General features: G+C 38.5%; 1 protein-coding gene across 1 annotated transcript in view; it reads right to left on the bottom strand.

Moving 5' to 3' along the window:
* Positions 1 to 11,697: 11,697 nt before the first annotated feature.
* Positions 11,698 to 21,767, bottom strand: part of LOC133550073 (thrombospondin-type laminin G domain and EAR repeat-containing protein-like) — a 47,951-nt gene continuing 37,881 nt past the window's right edge. The window contains exons 11-13 of the mRNA XM_061896113.1: positions 16,974 to 17,152; positions 16,788 to 16,889; positions 11,698 to 12,034 (exon numbers count right to left, since the gene is read on the bottom strand). Coding sequence (XP_061752097.1) covers positions 11,881 to 12,034; positions 16,788 to 16,889; positions 16,974 to 17,152 — 435 coding nt within the window. The 3' untranslated portion in view covers positions 11,698 to 11,880. The remainder of the gene's footprint in view (positions 12,035 to 16,787; positions 16,890 to 16,973; positions 17,153 to 21,767) is intronic.

Raw genomic sequence — 21,767 nt, 5'->3', positions numbered from 1 at the left:
TTTCTTTGGTGCAAGCCTGATTTTTGGTCTATTTAACCAGTTCTATTTTGGTTTACTAAAGTATCAATCAATCAATCTGTTTATTTATATAGCCCTAAATCACAAGTGTCTCAAAGGGCTGCACAAGCCACAACGACATCCGTGGTTCAGAGCCCACATAAGGGCAAGGAAAAACTCACAACCCAGTGGGGAACTATGAGAAACCTTGGAGTCCGCAGATGAGGGAGACCGGCTGCAATGGAAGTCAAATGGGTCGAGCATAATCTTGTGATAGTCCGGTCGATAGTGGATCTAACATAATAGTGAGAGTCCAGTCCGTAGTGGGGCGGCAGGAGACCATCCCGAGCGAAGACGGGTCAGCAGCGCAGAGATGTCCCCAACTGATGCACAGGCAAGCGGTCCACCCCGAGTCCCGACTCTGGACTGCCAGCACTTCATCCATGGCCACCGGACCTCATTTGTAGCTATATTTGAACTAATTTAGTTTCCTTTAAGTCCTCATAATTCAATTTATATCTCATGACAAACTATCTGTATGTAATATGGCTTTTAATTTTTTGCGGCTCCAGATGAATTTGTTTTTGTATTTTTGGTCCAATATGGCTCTTTCAACATTTTGTCTTAACTACGTTTTAGTTGGAAATTCTGTTTGCCAAATATTGAGGTAAAATATAACTGGTTACACTGCTGAAGCACCAGGTGGCGCCACTCAACAGCTTTTTTGATAGGCTTTTTAAAAAAAAAAAAAAAAATCATTTTATTTGTATACAAAACAGCGCCAGGGGGTTGTACACTCAAGAGAGCAGCTAATGTAGAAAGCAATATATATATATGTAGAAATGGGTAAAGCATACAGGCTCACACAAGTTCCGCAAATAATCCACATTTGGAGCACAGCATCATAGTTTTCACAGATTTTTGGTTGTTAGAGGTAAAAAGCGTTTTAAAGCAGTGGTCCCCAACCACCGGGCCGCAGAAGAATTTTTTATTCATTTCATTTTTATTAAAAAAAAAAAAAAAAAGTTTTTTATTAAATCAACATAAAAAACACAATATACACTTACAATTAGTGCACCAACCACTGAAAACCTCCCTTTTTCATGACAAAAAAAAAGGACGCCCCCCCCTCACCGGGCCGCGGGACAAATTATTAAGTGTTGACCGGTCCGCAGATACAAAAAGGTTGGGGACCACTGCTTTAAAGTAACCGGTAGGCCGTATAGGCAAATGCTAAGGGTGCCGTCCATCAGGGGGCGCCACACCAGTGCCACAAATGTTGGAGAAAAAGAAAAAAAAAGTTGTTACTATTATTTCTAAATACAAAAAATAATCCCACGTTAATTAAAATGCAAAAAAAATGCCTATTTAATAGAAATATTATTTGTTACAACATTAAGCCCCCCCCCCTCGGTGCTCCCCCTCCCTTCCAGTATCATGACTCTTTTTGGACGTCACCACATCAAAAAATCAACACAAGATGTCAAAACTGTCAGGTGTCCAGGGAAGAAAAAAGAGAAAAGAAGAAGAGGAGAAAGGAGAAAAAGACAGAAGTAGGTAACGTTAGCCTACATGAAATTATTTGTCTGTTACAGAATGTGATAGTAACCTGGCTTTTTAGCATTAAGCTAATGTTACATGATTCGGCAATTGCTAATTAATAAATAGCTAGTTCTGTTTTAGCGTCGGGTTAATATTGTGGAGGGGGCTAAATTGTTATTTAAAATAATAATGCAACGTTAGGTAATTACAGTACTTCCACCTTACATTCCTCAGTTAGATATTTTAAGCAAGTGTTTTTCGTTGACATTGTTATTGCCTTTTGGTTAGCTAATGTTTGCCCTGCAGGTAATAGTCACTTTTCCACCCCTTTATATATTAGGTATAGTTGTAAGCTTAGTTGTTATAAGTGCACATTATTAATGTCAATTAAGCAATATCACATGAGAGGGAATGCTGCTTTTTAATTTGAGCAGTGCTGTGATTCGGTTAAAGATAATCATAACATAACATTCTCATATAATATATTATACTGTTACTTTGCATTCTGCTATTCAGCGTTTCACTGTAATGATGACAATAAATTGAATGTAATCTAATTTGCATATCAGTTAACATCATACATATATCTCTTTGGTTTTTCATCTATATTATATCATTTCATTTTATTCCTGGATTCATATGTTTTTATTATTAGACTGTAATACTCAATGGTGTCACATACCTACCTGAGATCTACTGATGCAAGAACGTCTCAGTGGACTTTCCATCATAAGCATAAATCATGTGGTCTGAAATTAGTTGTTATATGATGATGACTTTGCTGCAAGAAAGACTAGGAGAGTAAGGCTGTAGCAGGTGATGTGAGGTTGATGGTGTACAGTAATTTGTAAGTCATTCTAGTTAATGCAAGACTAAAAAGCACAAATAGAGAACTCTGTAGGATCCCCTTTTTTTGTAATATAGTTGTTAAAGTCATACTGGTTTGATATCTTGTTTTGTGCAGTGCCTTATTTATATTGTATTTTTAATTTATTTTATGCAACTTGTTGACACGTTTTATTTTGTGTTTATGTATGTAAAAATATTGTATTTCATATATTAATGTTTTATTTTTTGTATTCATTTATTTATTCATATATTTTTTAATCTTGTTAACTATTCTGATTGTTAATTTGCTTTCTGTAAGTAAAAAAAAAAGGTCAAAGACAAAACTATTCGGTTTCTTGTGAGTATATACACTTCACTGCCGATGTGGGGGGGTGCCACCTAAAATTTTGCTTAGGGCGCCAGATTGGTTAGGAAGGCTTCTTTATCAAGCTGTAAAATTAGATGTACCATGAATTGATCAACACTTCTCACCGAAGTTTAAAAACTTATTTGGGTGTTACCATTTTGTGGTCAATTGTACGGAATATGTACTGTACTGTGCAATCTACTAATAAAAGTTTCAATCCTTCAATCAATCAATGGTAAGATAAGTTGAATAAAAACTCTATGATGCTTTGATGACTCAAAGCAGGAATAAGGAAACAAAAGTGTCCGCATTTAGATTTGCAACCGAGACATGATTAGCATATGTGCTACTATATTTTCAGACATTTGAGGTGGCGACTTGTCCGGGGTGAACCCCGCCTTCCGCTTGAATGCAGCTGAGTTAGGCTCCTGCGGCCCCCCACTACCCCTAAAGGAACAAGCGGTAGGAAATGGTTGGATGGATGCTTTGTAAATGTGCTCATTATGGTTGAAAAAAACTTAAACGACTACACATTATCTGAATATTTTAATACAATTTTTGAATAGTTGTAAAATAATGATATATTTCTCATGCGAGTAAAATGAATTACCATTACTACTATAACCTTTTGTAATGTTATTGTTTTCACGTATAATTACCTTAATACGTTGTAACTTAAAGGCCTACTGAAATGAGATTTTCTTATTTAAACGGGGATAGCAGGTCCATTCTATGTGTCATACTTGATCATTTCACGATATGGCCATATTTTTGCTGAAAGGATGAAGTAGAGAACATCGACGATAAAGTTTGCAACTTTTGGTACGCTAATAAAAAAGCCTTGCCCTTACCGGAAGTAGCAGACGATGATGTCACAAGGTTGAGGGCTCCTCACGTCCTCACATTGTTTATAATGGGAGCCTCCAGCAGCGAGAGCTATTCGGACCGAGAAAACAACAATTTCCTCATTAATTTGAGCGAGGATGAAAGATTGGTGGATGATGATATTGATAGCGAAGGACTAGAAAAAAAAAAAAGGCGATTGCATTGGGACGGATTCAGATGTTTTTAGACACATTTACTAGGATAATTCTGGGAAATCCCTTATCTTTCTATTGTGTTGCTAGTGTTTTAGTGAGATTAAATAGTACCTGATAGTCGGAGGGGTGTGTCCACGGTTGTCTTGACGCCAGTCTCTGAGGGAAGTCGACGGCAGCTGCATGGACTGCACAAGCTCAGCTGATCTCCGGTAAGAGGCGACTTTTTACCACAATTTTCTCACCGAAACCTGCCCGGTTGACAAATGGTTGGGATCCATGTTCGCTTGACGGCTCTGATCCATAGTAAAGCTTCACCTCCGGGAATTTTAAACAAGGAATCACCGTGTGTTTGTGTGGCTAAAGGCTAAAGCTTCCCACCTCCATCTTTCTACTTTGACTTCTCCATTATTAATTGAACAAATTGCAAAAGATTCAGCAACACAGATGTCCAGAATACTGTTTAATTGCGCAATGAAAAGAGACGACTTTTAGCCGCAAATGGTGCTGCGCTAATATGTCCCCTCCAACCCGGGACGTCACGCGCACACGTCATCGTTCCGCGACGTTTTCAACAAGAAACTCCCCGGAAAATTCAAAATTGTAATTTAGTTAACTAAAGCGGTCGTATTGGCATGTGTTGCAATGTTAATATTTCATCATCTATATATAAACTATCAGTAGTAGTGGGTTTCAGTCGGCCTTTAACATTAAAAATGATGTTGTATTCATTTTGAAGTTTTATTTCATTGTCACAAAAAATAGTGACACTTTTCCACTGCGATACAGACATCGGAGCATTGCTTGTTGGCTATACCGAGCTTAATCCGATGTGATATCAACACAAGTCATACACACTTGTATCATTTTGTAGTGTGGGATGTTAGAAAGCATTTGATCAAGTGAACATTAATTCAGAGAACAGTCGTAGGTACACAAATTATTATTAACCATATGTGAATGACGTGGAGGTAATTGTTGTTTTGCGACACTTAGTGACCAATAATTTATTACCACTATCACATTTGAACCGATACGGTACCAATCCCTTGTACCAGGAAATCGATAGTGGTAGTCAATGGTAGCTATTTTCGGTACGTTTGTGTGTTAATGAAAAATTGTTTTGGAAAATTCAAGTTGTATTTTTTATTGCAACATTTAAAAATGATTGCTGTCTTGTGTGTGTGGGCTTCACGGTGGCAGAGGGGTTAGTGCGTCTGCCTCACAATACGAAGTTCCTGCAGTCCTGGGTTCAAATCCTGTGTGGAGTTTGCATGTTCTCCCCGTGAATGCGTGGGTTCCCTCCGGGTACTCCGGCTTCCTCCCACTTCCAAAGACATGCACCTGGGGATAGGTTGATTGGCAACACTAAATTGGCCCTAGTGTGTGAATGTGAGTGTGAATGTTGTCTGTCTATCTGTGTTGGCCCTGCGATGAGGTGGCGACTTGTCCAGGGTGTACCCTGCCTTCCGCCGATTGTAGCTGAGATAGGCGCCAGCATCCCCCGCGACCCCAAAAGGGAATAAGCGGTAAAAAATGGATGAATGGATGGATGCTGTCTTGTTACATTATCACTTTTCTGAGTCTCATTTGCAAGTATAACAATAAGTTGCAACTACAGTTGCATGTCTAAGACATTAGATGGCAGTAGTGTATAGTTTATGGTGTTTTTTTTGCGTCATAAAATGTGTCAACACTGTAAGTATGATTGTAACGTGCATCTTATTTGTAGATTTTATTAACATATTGGAGGTGTTGAAATCACCTTATAAAATCACTAATATTAACCAGTAGCGTGTTAGCAGCAAAGCCAATGTACAAAACCCCAAAACCAGTGAAGTTGGCACGTTGTGTAAATGGTAAATAAAAACAGAATACAATGATTATCAAATCCCTTTCAACCTATATTCAAGTGAATAGACTGCAAAGACAATGTACTTTACGTTCGAACTGGAAAACGTTTTTTTTTCCCAGATATTAGCTCAATTAGAATTTAAAGCCTGCAACATGTTTAAAAAAAGCTGGCACTTGTGGCAAAAAAGACTGAGAAAGTTGAGGAATGCTCATCAAACACTTATTTGGAACATCCCACAGGTGTGCAGGGCTAATTGGGAACAGGTGGGTGCCATGATTGGTTATAAAAGCAGCTTCCATGAAATGCTCAGTCATTCACAAATAAGGATGGGGGAGGGGCCACCACTTTGTGAACAAATGCGTGAGCAAATTGTCAAACAGTTTAAGAACAACATTTTTCAACCAGTTATTGCAAGGAATTTAAGGATTTCACCATCTACGGCAGGGGTAGGGAAACCTATGGCTCGCGAGCCAGATGTGGCCCTTTTGATGACTGCATCTGGCTCTCAGATTAATCTTATTTTACATTGCTTAACACAATAAGTAATGAATAATTCCACTGGTAGTCAGTGTTAAAAATAACGTTCAAAATGTAAAAAATTCTCATGCATTTTTATCCCTCCATCCGTTTTCCACCGCAGTGTTTTTCAACCTTTTTTGAGCCAAGGCACATTTTTTGCGTTTAAAAAAATCCAGAGGCACACAACCAGCAGAAATGTATTAAAAACAAAACTCAGTTGACAGTAAACAGTCGTTGTCACAATTGTTGGATACGACTTTAAAGCATAACCAAGCATGCATCAATATAGCTCTTGTCTCAAAGTAGATGTACTGTCACCACCTGTCACATCACACACTGACTTATTTTGAGTTGTTTGCTGTTTTCCTGTGTGTAGTGTTTTAGTTCTTGTCTTGTACTCCTATTTTGGTGGCTTTTTCTCTTTTTTTGGTATTTTCCTGTAGCAGTTTCATGTCTTCCTTTGAGCGCTACTTCCCGCATCTACTTTGTTTTAGCAATCAAGAATATTTCAGTCGTTATTATCCTTCTTTGTGGGGACATTGTCGATTGTCAAGTCATGTTCGGATGTACACTGTTTTTGCTCCAAAGTAAGTCTTTGCTGTCATCCAGCATTCTGTTTTTTTGTTTATTTTGTAGCCAGTTCATTTTTAGTTTTGCTCTGCATAGCCTTCCCTAAGCTTTAATGCCTTTTCTTAGGGGCACTCACCTTTTGTTTATTTATGTTTTAAGCATTAGACACCTTTTTTTTTGCCTGCACCCTGCCTCCCGCTGTTTCTGACATCTACAAAGCAATTAGCTCTAAACAGCACCGACCACTCAACAACACCACATCATTTTCAGACTGTAATTACTGGTTTGCAAAAAACGATTTTAACCCATAAAGGTGAAATTAGATAATCTCCCACGGCACACCAGACTGTATCTCACGGCACAGTGGTTGAAAAAGACTGTTCTACCGCACCTGTTCCAGAAGTCAAGAATGGTAAGAAGTATTTTATTCATTATTAGTTAGCTTCAGAATAAAAATGTTATTAAAAAGAATAACATACTAGTTGTATTCAGTGTTTAAAAAACATCATATGGCTCTCACGGAAATACATTTTTAAATATTTGGCTTCCATGGCTCTCTCAGCCAAAAAGGTTCCCGACCCCTGATCTACGGTCTGTAATATCATCAAAAGGTTCAGAGAGACTGGATAAATCACTGCATGTAAGCAGCAAGGCTAAAAACCAACATTGAATGCCCGTGACCTTTGAATCGTCAGGCTGTACTGCATCAAAAAGCGACATCAGTGTGTAAGGATATCACCACATGGGCTCAGGAACACTTCAAAAACCACTGTTACTGACTACAGCTCGTCGCGACATCTGTAAGTGCAAGTTAAATCTCTACAATGCAAAGCGAAAGCCATTTATCAACAACATCCAGAAACGTCGCCGGCTTCGAGGGTGTATATTGTAGATTCCAGAAGAGTTAGTGTTGCAAGGGTTTCTGGGTATTTTACATTATGTTACAGTGCGGATGTTCTCCCCAAATGTGTTTGCCATTCTTGTTTGGTGTGGGTTCACTGTGTGGTGCGTATTTGTAACAGTGTTCAAGTTGTTTATACGGCCACCCTCAGTGTGACCTGTATGGCTGTTGACCAAGTATGCATTGCATTCACTTATGTGTGTGTAAAAGCCACATAAATGTTGTGAATGCGCCGACAAGCCGTTTGTATGGAAGAAAATCGGACGTGACGACAGGTTGTAGAGGACGTTAAAGGAGAATGGTTGCCCCAGGAGATTTTCAGGAGGGTCACTGTAGTTCGGGATTCTCCCGGGAAAATTGGGAGGGTTGGCAAGTATGGACTCATCGTGCAAATAAAAACTTCTCCATATCGGCGTATCATCGATACAGCAACAGTAGAAGTCACACTGATTTGCAGGTGTGTCATTTGTTGAGTTCATGCAAGGTTCATTTTGTACACCATGGAAAAAAAAACCATATAACTTTGTCTTGAATTTGAAAAAAAAACATTTTATTTTTCACAAAAAAAAGGTTCGGTGAATGCGCGTATGAAACTGGTGGGGTTCAGTACCTCCAACAAGGTTAAGAACCACTGCTGTAGATAATGGATGGATTGGTAAAACACAATTGCTTGCTTTTAAAGGCGCTGGCACAAAGCTATTGTCTGCCTGTTGCAAGTGTGTGTGTGTGTGTGTGTGTGTGTGTGTGTTTTGTATTTCTACCCTTCTTGAGACATCAACAAGGAAAAGTACCTTCCATATGAGGAGGTGTGAACAAGTTAGGACATAAATCATGGTCCCAATACGGAAAAGCATTGCATCTAATAGAGAATGTCTCATTTGCACCCCTGGTGGTGAAATCTATCAAAATTAGTGCGGTCCCAAAAAGGAGGGATTTTTTTTTTTAAATTGACTGTGTCGGTTTTAAAAGGGCTCCCCCTCTGGTCAACATATGAAATAACAAGTGTGTGTAAGAAATTGAAATGTGCCCCCTTTGGCCAAAATTAATAATAATAAAAAAATATACATGTATATAGAGGCATACTGTAATAACTTGAAGTAAATAATGAAGATTAAAAAAAAATAACAAATAAAAAATCAAATACATGGACTAAAAGCAGTCTTTTTCTCACAATGTGTCAACTTTTTTCTTATAAATTGGTAACAATGTCTCAAAACCTGTTTGTTTTGTAATGGTGCAATATTTTCTGGCAGAATTATTAGTTTTTAATGTAAAATGGTGACATTTGTAATATAAATTCCTGACTTTTATCACAACATTGCCAATTTTTTTAGTTGTTCTTGTAAAATAGTGACATTTATAACTGTGTGCCAAGTAAAATTCCGATTATTATTATGCTATCGTCAACATCCTTTTACAGTTTTCTTATAACATTTGTACTTTTGTCGAGTAAAATTACGACTCTTTTCAAAAAATTGCCAAAATTGTAATATTTTCTTGTGAAATTGGGAAAGTTATTGAGTACAATTCCAATTTTTATCATATTACACAAATGTTCAGGTTTTCTAAAATCTTGACTTGCGTTGGGTAAAATTACGACTTTTGTTATGATCCTGCCCAAATTTTAAGTGTGAAATTGTGACCTTTTTCTTGTGAAACTTTACTTCATTTTTCACAACGATCTTTTTTATATTTGCATAGCGTGTATATATTTAAAGTTAAAGAATCCATGATTGTCTCTCACACACACACACACAAGGTGTGGCGAAATTATTCTCTGGACTTGACCCATCACCCTTGATCATCCCCTGGGAGGTGAGGGGAGCAGTGAGCAGCAGCGGTGGCTGCGCCCGGTAATCATTTTTGGTGATTTAACCCCCAATTCTAATCCTTGATGCTGAGTGTCCAGCAGGGAGGTAATGGCTCCAATTTGTATAGTCTTTGGTATGACTCGGCCGGGGTTTGAACTCACGACCTACCGATCTTAGGGCGGACACTATAATTATTAATGTGGTAAATACAAATTTTTATGTATCTAGAAAGGGTGGTTCTAAAGAAGTAAGCATTTTTCGGAGGTCATAAGATGGTAACAAATACAAGAATGCGTGTGTGTGTGTGTGCGTGCACGACTGCATACCAAGCTTAAAACTAGCTGTAAAAGGCATGAAACATAAAGGAATGAAAAAAATGTCAACATTTCATCCTGCAGGGCATGTTTGTCATCACTCACACAATCCTGCTGAAAAGTATGATCCTCCCCGGAAACCTTTCTCTAATATAAAATTATTATAAATTTTTAATCGATGCATATATTGACTTTTATCCTGAAAAATAATTAACAGTTAATAGGATTATTCCCAAATTTTCTAAATCTTAAAAAAAAAAAAATTCAAATTAATGCTTCAAAAATATGTACATTATTGTTATTTTAATACTCTTATTCTCCTTGTTTTAAGAAAGAAAAAAAAAGGTGCAGCAGCATCACACAGTGGATCAATTCAACACAAATACCAACATTTGGGACAGGTGAGATATTATACATACATAGTAAGGCTGCGAATCTTTGGGTGTCCCACGATTCGATTCAATATCCATTTTTTTTCCCAATTCAACACGATTCTCGATTCAAAAAGATTTTTTCCTGATTCAAAAGGATTCTCTATTCATTCAATACATAGGATTTCAGCAGGATCTACCCCAGTCTGCTGACATGCAAGCAGAGTTCTCGATTTTTGTAAAAAGCTTTTATAATTATAAAGGACAATGTTTTATCAACTGATTGCAATAATGTAAATTTGTTTTAACTATTAAACGAACCGAAAATATGACTTATTTTATCTTTGTGAAAACATTGGACACAGTGTGTTGTCAAGCTTATGAGATGCGATGCAAGTGTAAGCCACTGTGACACTATTGTTCTTTTTTTTTTTTTTTTTATAAATGTCTAATGATAATGTCAGTGAGGGATTTTTAATCACTGCTATGCTGAAATTATAACTAATATTGATACTGTTGTTGATAATAATAATTGTTGTTTAACTACTTTTGGTTTGTTCTGTGTCGTGTTTGTGTCTCCTCTCAATTGCTCTGTTTATTGCAGTTGTGAGTGTTGCTGGGTCAGGTATGGTTTTGGAATTGGATTGCATTGGTATGGTATTGCTGTGTATTGTTTTGTTGGATTGATTAAAAAAAAAAATCAATAAAAAAAAAAGAAATGAGAATCGCGATTCAAATTCGAATTGATTTCGTCCCACACCCCTAATACATAGTTAGTAATATCGAGACTTATGTGTGCAATTGTGGAACCATTTGTCATGTTGATATTATTGTCACGATCCGCTACTTGGATCATGTCATATTCTGTTTGTGTTCCGTCTTTGTATCGTGTTCTGTTAATTGACTTCCTTAGTTCCTGGTGGCACTTCCTGTTTTGGTCTGTTGCCATAGTTACGCATCAGTGTCACCTGCCATTAGTTTTTGACGCGCACCTGCCTCGTAATGACTCTCCTTATTTAAGCCTGCCTTTTTCGTTACTCGCTCTCGCATTCTAGTTTCTGTTCCGTACAACAGGTGACGACACTGTTTCCCAATTGTGGTAAAAATCTATTTCTTGTACTTGTTAGCTTCCGCGCTAGTCCTTTGTTTGTTCCTTAGCTCACATGCTAGTGCTTTTTGTTCCTTCTAGCTCCCATGCTAGTTCGTTTTGCCTTTAGTGCCTTGTGCAAGTGTTTCTGTTCTTCGTTTGTTTTGTTAGTATTAATAAGTCATACTTTCTTACCTTTACGCTGTGTCCAAGTCCGACTGCATCATTCGAGAGAACGAACCATCACCACAATGCCAGCAAAGCGACACAATTATGTCAACAGAATAGTCTATAAGCTCATATATCCATTTGTATGTAGGAATGTGTATGATATTTTGTATTTTTTTTTGCTCTCTTACATACTGTATATTTCATGAACCTGGGGTTCAACCACCAATGGTGGGCTTCTTTTGTAGCAATCAAGGAATAATGTAAATGTAAATACATCTGATTAGAACAGATAGTGTGCAAAACAACCACTCTCTTTGGCAAAGAAAATAAGAGTAGCTTATTTTAATAATTTACATTTTTGGTGTATTGAAACTCATTTACACTCTTGACACCGCCACACTTTTTTCCGGAACTCTGTCATACACACGTACACACACATGAATGCTGCATGCCCTGCCTTATTTATAGCGAGAGGGACGTGCATACACACGCATAAATATGGTCGGGAGCTTAGTACATTTTCAGCTTGAACACTTTGGAGAGGGGCGCTTTGGCACTGGAGTAGATCAGATAAGACTCTCCGTTGGCGGTGAAAAACTCCCAGTCACTGCATCCGATGGTTGGGAGCCAATGGGCGGGGACAAAGCCTTCGTAACCTTGCCACCTTAACATGAGGACAAAAGAGACTAATTAGTGGAGACTTGCCCAAAAAAAAACAAAGCGTACTGAAAAAAAATTCTGAAAATGCTGTAATTATGCATGCCAGGCCAATAGTGGGCGATATTACTTAAAAATAATTCAATATCTTTTTTCAAAAGCAGACAGTAGAGAAGGGGTCACCAACCTTTTTGAAACCAAGAGCTACTTCTTGGGTACTGATTCATGCGAAGGGCTACCAGTTTGATACACACTTAAATAAATTGTCAGAAATAGCCATTTTGCTCAATTTACCTTTAATAAAAAATCTATATATATATAAAAAAAATGGGTATTTCTGTCTGTCATTCCATCGTACATTTTTTTTCCTTTTACGGAAGTTTTTTTGTAGAGAATAAATGATGAAAAAAAAACACTTAATTGAACGGTTTAAAAGAGGAGAAAACAGGAAAAAAATTACAATTTAATTTTGAAACATGGTTTATCTTCAATTTCGATTCTTTAAAATTCAAAATTCAACCGAAAAATGAAGAGAAAAACTAGCTAATTCGAATCTTTTTGAAAAAATTTAAAAAATAATTTATGGATCATTATTAATAATTTTTCCTGATTAAGATTAATTTTAGAATTTTGATGAAATGTTTTAAATAGATTAAAATCCAATCTGCATTTGGTTATAATATTTGACAAATTGAACCAAGCTATATTTCTAACAAAGACAAATCATTATTTCTTCAAGATTTTCCTAAACAAAAATGTTAAAATAAATTCAAAAGACTTTAAACAAGATTTAGATTTGATTCTAAAGATTTTCTCGACTTGCCAGAATATTTTTTTGTAATTTTAATCATAAGTTTGAAGAAATATTTCACAAATATTTTTTGTCGAAAAAACAGAAGCTAAAATAAAGAATTAAATTAAAATGTAATAAGCGGTTGAAAATGGATGGATGGATGGATGGATTATTCTTTACAATAAAAAAAATTAATTTACTTGAACATTGATTTAAATTGTCAGGAAAGAAGAGGAAGGAATTTAAAAGGTAAAAATGTATATGTGTTTAAAAATCCTAAAATAATTTTTAAGGTTGTATTTTTCTCTAAAATTGTCTTTCTGAAAGTTATAAGAAGTAAAGTAAAAAAAATAAAATAATTTATTTAAACAAGTGAAGACTAAGTCCTTAGAATATTTTCTTTGATTTTCAAATTCTATTTGAGTTTTGTCTCTCTTAGAATTAAAAATGTCGAGCAAAGCGAGACCAGCTTGCTAGTAAATAAATACAATTTAAAAAATAGAGGCAGCTCACTGGTAAGTGCTGCTATTTGAGCTATTTTTAGAACAGGCCAGCGGGCGACTCATCTGGTCCTTACGGGCTACCTGGCGCCCACGGGCACCATGTTGGTGACCCCTGTCCTATAGGATGACGACATGTTGAAACCATATCTTATGCTGTCTCATTTATTGTACGACCAATATTGCTCGTAAAGAACTATTCTCTTTATCCAATCATTCTGCAGAATCCAGCGCACACACAAAGAATCCCATGCCTTGGGGACTCCATTTATTGAGTAGTGCTGCAAAATAAACCACCGTGGGGCCAAGGAAAGTTGCGAGTGCCAGCACTTTGATTAAAATAAGGTGAGAAACATTATTGGGTTCAAGAAATAAAGGTTTTTTAAAAAAAGTCTTCAATGAAGGTGAGAATGATGGTCACGTATCCATTTAGTTGATAATGTTTAGGTATTTGGCATTATTTTCTGTATGTAAAACTAGAATTATTACCTAGTAATATTTGTGAGTGCCTGGAACGGATTGATATGATTTACTTATGGAAAAAAATTCTGACTGACTCCTTGGAAGGGATTACTAACAAAAACTGAGATAATGAGTGTGTACAGTGCATCCGAAAAGTATTCACTTTGCTTCACTTTTTCTCATTTTGTGTTACAGCCTTATTCCAAAATACATTCAATGTTTTCCTCAAGACTCTATAGACAATATCCCATTATTGACAATGTGAGTATTCACAGCCTTAGCTCAACACTTTGTTGATGCACCTTTGGCAGCAACTACAGCTGTAAGTCTTTTTGAATACGATGCCACTTACTTGGCTCAACTATCTTTGGGCAGTTTCCTCTTTTCTCATTCCTCTTTCCAGCGCCTCTCAAGGGCCTTCAGGTTGGAAAGGAAATGTTGGTTTTAATCCAGGCTGTCTTGTGCCATTAAATTCAAAAAGACTTGGGGCTGTTGTTTCTTCCAAAGGTGCATCAACAAAATATTATACAAAAGCTGTGAATACTTATGTACACATGATTTTTTTTGGTAGTTTTTTATGTTTAATACATTTGGGAAAAAAAAAAAAAAGTTTCACATTGTCATTAAGGGGTATTATGTGTGGATGTTTGAAGACAAAAACAAATGTATTCCATTTTGGAATAAGGCTGTTCAGTTCAGTTTGAACATGCATACAATACAATATAATTCATCACGCAGTTCCATCCATCCATCCACCTTCTTCCACTTATCCGAGGTCAGGTTGCGGGGGCGGCAGCCTAAGCAGGGAAGCCCAGACTTCCCTCTCCCCAGCCACTTCGTCTAGCTCTTCCCGGGGGATCCCGAGGCGTTCCCAGGCCAGCCGGGAGACATAGACTTCCCAATGTGTCCTGGGTCTTCCCCGTGGCCTCCTGCTGGTTGGACGTGCCCTAAACACCTCCCTAGGGAGGCGTTCAGGTGGCATCCTGACCAGATGCCCGAACCACCTCATCTGGCTCCTCTTGATGTGGAGGAGCAGCGGCTTTACTTTGAGTTCCTCCCGGATGGCAGAGCTTCTCACCCTATCTCTAAGGGAGAAGATAGGGTGCTCATTTCGGCCGCTTGTACCCGTGATCTTGACCTTTCGGTCATAACCCTAACCTCATAACCATAGGTGAGGATGGGAACGTAGATCGACCGGTAAATTGAGAGCTAAAACGCCCTCAGGAAGAGGTGCTTTACTTACTACTAAAATACAAGTTGTCTTGTATGTTCCCTATTTTATTTAAGGACTAAATTGCAATAAGACACATATCTTTAATGTACCCTGATATTTTTTGTTAAAATAAAGCCAATAATGCAATTTTTTGTGGTCCCCTGTATTTAGAAAAGTACCCAAAAGTATCAAAATAATTTTGGTACCCGTACCAAAATATTGGTATGGGGACAACACTAGCGTGGACAAACACAGCTTATTCGCATTAAAGCTACAGAAAGGCTAAACCGTGTGTTCCCAGCGAGGCAAACTTCTAATTAGAATCTTATTCCACTCTAGCCTCTGGTGAGGGGAATCACACTCTCCGTTCCCTCCTTCCCTGCTTGCTCTCTTTGTCTTTGTCCATCACTGAACTTTTTTAAAAAGACTCTTTCTTTGCGCTGTCCTCTAATCTAAATTTCAATATGAATATGATCAGCTGGACTCTTGACGCAATTGACACAGTCTTTTCAACAAGAAAAAGAGGTTCGGGGGAGCCTGGTTGCCCTGATGGAACCATCGCTGAAGGTTACGTGAGGGACTCCTGGAACACATGGAGGATCCTGTGCCTCTCAGCTCTTTCCATCGAGGACGACGAAGACATCTACCTATTTGGAGCTGTGATCGCGGGCACTTGCTGATTGGGCTGGGCATTGCTCTGGTGTATCGACAAATTCGGAAGACGATGGCAGCCACTCAAGGGGCCCAACGGCTGTTCAACGCAATGGAAGGATTGGGTCGAGCTGTGGGAACACAGACTGGAGCGATTTCTGAGTTGAATCGCAAAAATGGATCTCATCTTGGAAAAGTTTGCAGAAAAGGAATAATTAATTGGAATAGAAGAAAATCCAGCATGGACAACACAGGAGATAAGTCACTGTTTTGTCTTCTCGAAGAAAAACAACTTTTTGGACTCCCTGAATGGCCTTGATATGGGAACAGGCTGTTCAGAAGAAAATCTCCCAAAGACTCCTCAAAGATAGACGCTTTTTACCTTCCTTTTTGTCAACAACATCTATAGCCGGATTCTATCGGCCTCAGTCTTACAAAAACATTCATCATCTCTCCCAAGTTAATTGAGCATATACACACGCATAATCCCCACCCTTGAAATCAACGCCTTCACCACCGCTTAATTCCTCTGGGGCTGTGGATGGCTGAGCAGCGCTATAGAGCGACAGCGGGCCCCCTCAAACCCACCCCTCCCTCTGTTGCAAGTTGGTGTGATATATGTATGTTTAATGTGTGCCATGCTATGTGAGGTTTTTTTCCTTGGACTCAGTCTAGACCCCTCCTGAGGGTCTAGCCTTAGACTGATATTTTTTTACTCCCCTCCCCCCCTTCTCCTAATGTCACCCTTTTCTCATCTTTTCAAGGAGCGCTGTAAGTGGCTCATCCGTCGGCGGTCTCGTCTTGCCCCCCCCCCCCTGTAACGTATGTTTGCTCTTAGCGGGACTGTGCCGAAAATGTAATTTCAGTTCTGATGTGTCTTGTACATCTTGGAATGGACAAATACAGGATTTATTCTTCTTCTTATTCTTATTCAGAGCGGTTAAAAAGAATACGATTTTAGACCTTTTGAAAAAAGTAAGTGGCCCAGAAATCCCCAACATGTCAAAAATGTAATTATCCTTATAAATGGTTGTCAATGAGAAATATACATCAGCATTAAAACAGTGTAGGTGTGCAATGCTGGTGACAGGCAGTGAATTACTTGCACTGTGAGGTGATACATAAGTGTCATTCTCAGCACCTGTACAGAACGCTGTTGAGAGAGTACGACTCTCCGTTGAAGGAATTAGCAACCACCAGAAAATATTCCTCCCCGAGGCTGAAGAACTCCCAGTCCACGGCGCTAGAATGGGGGGGAAAGTTATGCTTGATGACGACAGCAATGCTTTGGAACACAGTATCCTGAAATCCGTGCAGGCGTGTGTACCTGTAGGTGACAATATCCTGGAAGCGGACAAACAGTCGCTCGTTCACGTCCAGCTCGTACACGGTGGAGTTGATGGCATACTCGCTGGGTCCGTTACCGTGGAGCCTGTTTCCATTGGCAACCACCAGGAAAACTCTTCTCCCGATCTGGAACATCTCCCAGTCGGTGGCACAAAAAGTCTACGCAGCAATAGAAGAGAGCTTGTGGGCATGTATCATCAAGTACGTCATTCAGGCTGACGGAAGGAAAGAAAAACGAGATATGGCGCTCAGTGAAAAGCAAAGCAAAAGCATGGTTCATAAAAGGGAGATAGTCGGGGTGTTACGGTACATGTATTTGTATTGAAGCGTTTCGGTACGGGGGTTTCGGTTCGGTTCGGAGGTGTACCGAACGAGTACACATGCTAGCAGCGACCGGGCTAGGACAACATGTAAAAGCCACAGCTGGAAGACCCTCCTGCCTTGTTAAGATCTCCCGTTTGGGAACACTTTGGCTTCGTGATACAACAATGGAGGACGGAAGTTTGCCGATATTTAAATAGACTCCCTTTTTAGACCAGTTGGTCTGCTGTTTGTTTTTTTTTTCTCCTATGTCCCACTCTCCCTTGTGGAGGGGGTCCGGTCCGATCCGGTGGCCATGTACTGCTTGCCTGTGTATCGGCTGGGGACATCTCTGCGCTGCTGATCCGCCTCCGCTTGGGATGGTTTCCTGCTGGCTCCGCTGTGAACGGGACTCTCGTTGCTGTGTTTGGTAGTGTTGGATCCGCTTTGGACTGGACTCTCGCGACTGTGTTGGATCCAATATGGATTTAACTTTCACAGTATCATGTTAGACCCGCTCGACATCCATTGCTTTCATCCTCTCCAAGTTTCTCATAGTCATCATTGTCCCACTGGGTGTGAGTTTCAGTTTGTGCAGCCCTTTGAGACACTAGTGTTTTAGAGCTATATAAGTAAACATTGATTGATTGATTGATATTGTTCATCAGCTGCTTCTGACAACATGTCAAACATGTTTTCCACCTTTCCTGCTTCCGGCTCTCAGACCGTAGTCGAGGAGCGCAGGGGAGACACTCCTCCAGGGCTGATGTATTCTCGGGGACAACACCCTTCACTCTACCCGGCAGTGGGTCTCCACAGCTCCGGACTCCAGGGTAATTGAAGAGTCCGACGATTAGTTGCAAATCGTAGCTTTATTTAGGTCTCGCACACAGCCAATCCAACAAAACACTAGCCACTCCCCGCACTCACCTACCACTTCCTCACCTCGCTCGCCCACACACTCACTGACGTCACATGCTGTTCCATATTAAAGGGCCACACACACACATACGCTACTCTCATAACACATGCTAACCCATTTGAAGCGTCACCACCGCTTTCAAGCAGCCTTTCCTCGGCGAGTTAAATTAAAGTTTAAGTACCAATGACCTACTCAGTGACCTAATAGTTAGGGTGTCTGCCCCGAGATCAGTAGGTCGTGAGTTCAAACCCCGGCCGAGTCATACCAAAGACTATAAAAATGGGACCCAGCACTCAGCATCAAGGGTTGGAATTGGGGGTTAAATCACCAAAAATTATTCCCGCTGCTGCCCACTGCTCCCCTCACCTCCCAGGGGGTGAACAAGCGGATGGGTCGAATGCAGAGGACAAATTTCACCACAACTAGTGTGTGTGACAAGCAATAACAAATGTGTTTATAGCTGCAGATTTAAGTCCATATTGCATTAAAAACTAGATTTTGACCCACTTCTATGGTGGAAGAACAATGAGCCCATATATTCTCTTACTGCCAAGTTAGCCAGGCTAATAAAATTCTCAATCAATCAATCAAAAAAGCACTTTATATGTAGAAAGGTTTTGTTAAGAAACCATTCTGAGCCTTGTCTTATTTAGTTTTTACTTTATACATGTTGACCACATTAACCCTGGCAATGGACCCTGTGTATATATGTATGTTATGCAATTGTTTACAAATGTGGTAAATAAATAACCAAAAAATTTATATTTTGTTGTTTTCTTACTGTACCGAAAATAAACCAAACCGTTACTTCTAAACAGAGGTACGTACCGAACCGAAATTTTTGTGTACCGTTACACCCGTAGTAGATAGTGAATCACAGAGAGGTAACTTGTATAAAAAGTAAATAAAATCCCTTTCAAAACACATTTTATATGATAACATTTTGCTGCAGATTCTTGTACCTTCTCTGTTACTGTGCGGCCAAACATTGCACTTAACAAACCACAACGGTACCTCAACTTATAGGGGACTGCACTTTTTTGGGGAATTTTTGCCTAGAATTCACAATCCTTAAGAGAGACAATAATTTTAATGCATAAATCTGTAAAAAAAAAAAAAAAACTATTGTGGATGTCCTACCAGTCTGTGGTTGCCAGTGTTCTGTACTACATGGTAGTGTGCTGGGGGGGCAATACATCTAAGAAAGACAGCTCCAGACTGGAGAAACTGATCAGGCAGGCCGGTTCTACGATCCGAATAAAACTGGACTCACTGGTGACGGTGGAAGAGAAGAGGACTGTGGAAAAACTAGTGAGCATCCTGGATGATGCCAGTCACCCTCTGCATAGTGTTATCAGTAGCCAGAGGAGCCTGTTTAGTGCTAGACTGCTTCATCCAAAGTGCAGGACTAATAGACTCAAAAACTCCTTTGTCCCACACGCTATTAGACTGTACAACTCCTCTTTAGGGGGCGAGGGGTACTAGAATGACAGGGAATGTAAAACAATAACAGTGCAATACTTTTCCAGAACATGGTCACTACTGCCTAGTTTCTCTTGTTATATTCTTATTTTACTGTTATATTTTTATTCTCATTGTTGCTTTTTATTTTTATTCTTATTGTAATGTTTTTCTACTTTGTTTCTATTTATACCCCCACTTTTTACTTTTTGAATTTGATCTCAATTCTGTATACTGCTGCTGGAATTTTAAATTTCCTGAGGGAACTCTCCTGAAGGAATTAATAAAGTAATATCTATCTATCTATCTATCTATCTATCTATCTATCTATCTATCTATCTATCTATCTATCTGACTCATAAATAAAAGTCTGCTTACAATGGAGCTAATGTGAGCCATGACGTCATTGCGTCTATTGCATCTTTTCCGACCCTAAAACCCAATAAATAACCATCCAAAAAGCGGTAACAGTACTCCGTTTACATTTCTTGACTTGAATATTAACTAGGTATTAGCGATATTGTAATTAAGCGTTAACAATGAAGCGGAACTGAACATCTTGGGGAATGTTTCCTATTGTTCACAATCAATATAAAGACAAGAACACATGTCTTTTTTTGTTAGGATTCTAAAGATAAACGCTTGGAAGATACGGCTAATAGGAGTCACCGTTGTAGCCTTTACAGTCCTCTAAAACAACTTCAAAACCCTCCATCAACGTTTTATATACATACTACAAGTATATATATAATGTAGTAACAGACATGTTCATAACAATATTTAATATGTTCAATATTCACCATATTTTGGTAATTTTAAGCATTACCGGAACTTCTTTCCTCAGCGCAATTATTTCTGTTTCCATAGCATCGCACTTTCAACTTCCGGCAACAAATGTGTGTTCCTACTACCGGAAGCAAACACTTGTGTGTTCTAATCATGGCAAAATTTGGTAACAAACAACAAAGAGGACTATTTTTGGACAAATGAGGATTCACAACCTTTTTTTTTTAAGCTGAGTATACAGAGGATGAACTGCTGCTTCTAGAAGCGAGCACGAAGAAGAGTGTAAAACGTTGGAGCAGAGGAAAGCCGAGAGAGTGAGAAACTTGCCGACATAAATGGCGTGCTTACCCAAAGTAAACAAATTTTCTCTCATTAGGATTGTTAACGATAGACATTTTTTTTTTCAATTTTTTCGGCGCTCTGATCAGATGCTGCAATTGTTGCTGTATTGACATCCTTAGCTGGTGAGCTGCTTTATTGTCTAAGAGCTCGTAAAAGTTAATTTGAGATTATAAATCATGTCCTTCACTTGGATAGTAAAATGATGTGGACATAAACTGAGAAGTTGGTATACTTTGACCAAATATGCTTCATTCCACCCCTGTTTTCTTCTTGAGGATTATGAGTCGTTGATAATCGTCATCTAAACGGGAATATGTCAACATTCTACCAGTCGGCATCCCAGTGAGTGCAGACATCGTACAGTAACTGATATTTTATTATGTTTGTTGGCTCTCATAAAGTCTGCAGTGAGTAGAAATCAGTGATGTTGTTGAAGGAAGAAGCAAACGTCGTAATTCGTTTTTGAAATTAAAACGCCATCGTATACTTAAAATTTGCAAAAAATCCATAAATATTACCTTATTTTGAATGTTCCTGTTACTACATTACATATACATTTACATGTTTATGTATATATATATATATATATATATATATATATATATATATGTATATATGTACAGTATGCATATACATATACATATATATACATATACAAATACATATACTTATACAAAACGTTGATGGAAGTGTTTGGATGTTTTTTAAGCGTTTTATAGGCAGAATAGAGTGACTCCCATTACCTCCATTATTTATTTACGAGTTACAATGCATAATAACAAAATAAAACCAGGTTGGAGCAAACGTTTTTTTTTTTATCTCGAGTGAATTATGATTAATTCTTCTTCCAAACGCAAATATTTAAACATCCCATCAGTCTCCATCTTAGTGAGAGCAGATTTTGTACAGTAAATAATTGTTTTATTAAGTTTGTAGTTTGTAGTTCTTGCTCAGCACTTAGCA

This window comes from Nerophis ophidion, linkage group LG03 (genome assembly GCF_033978795.1).
Source record: "Nerophis ophidion isolate RoL-2023_Sa linkage group LG03, RoL_Noph_v1.0, whole genome shotgun sequence".
Taxonomy (NCBI): Eukaryota; Metazoa; Chordata; class Actinopteri; order Syngnathiformes; family Syngnathidae; genus Nerophis; species Nerophis ophidion.
The sequence above is the reverse complement of the archived record's forward strand: the minus strand, read 5'-3'. Positions and strand labels throughout refer to the sequence as shown.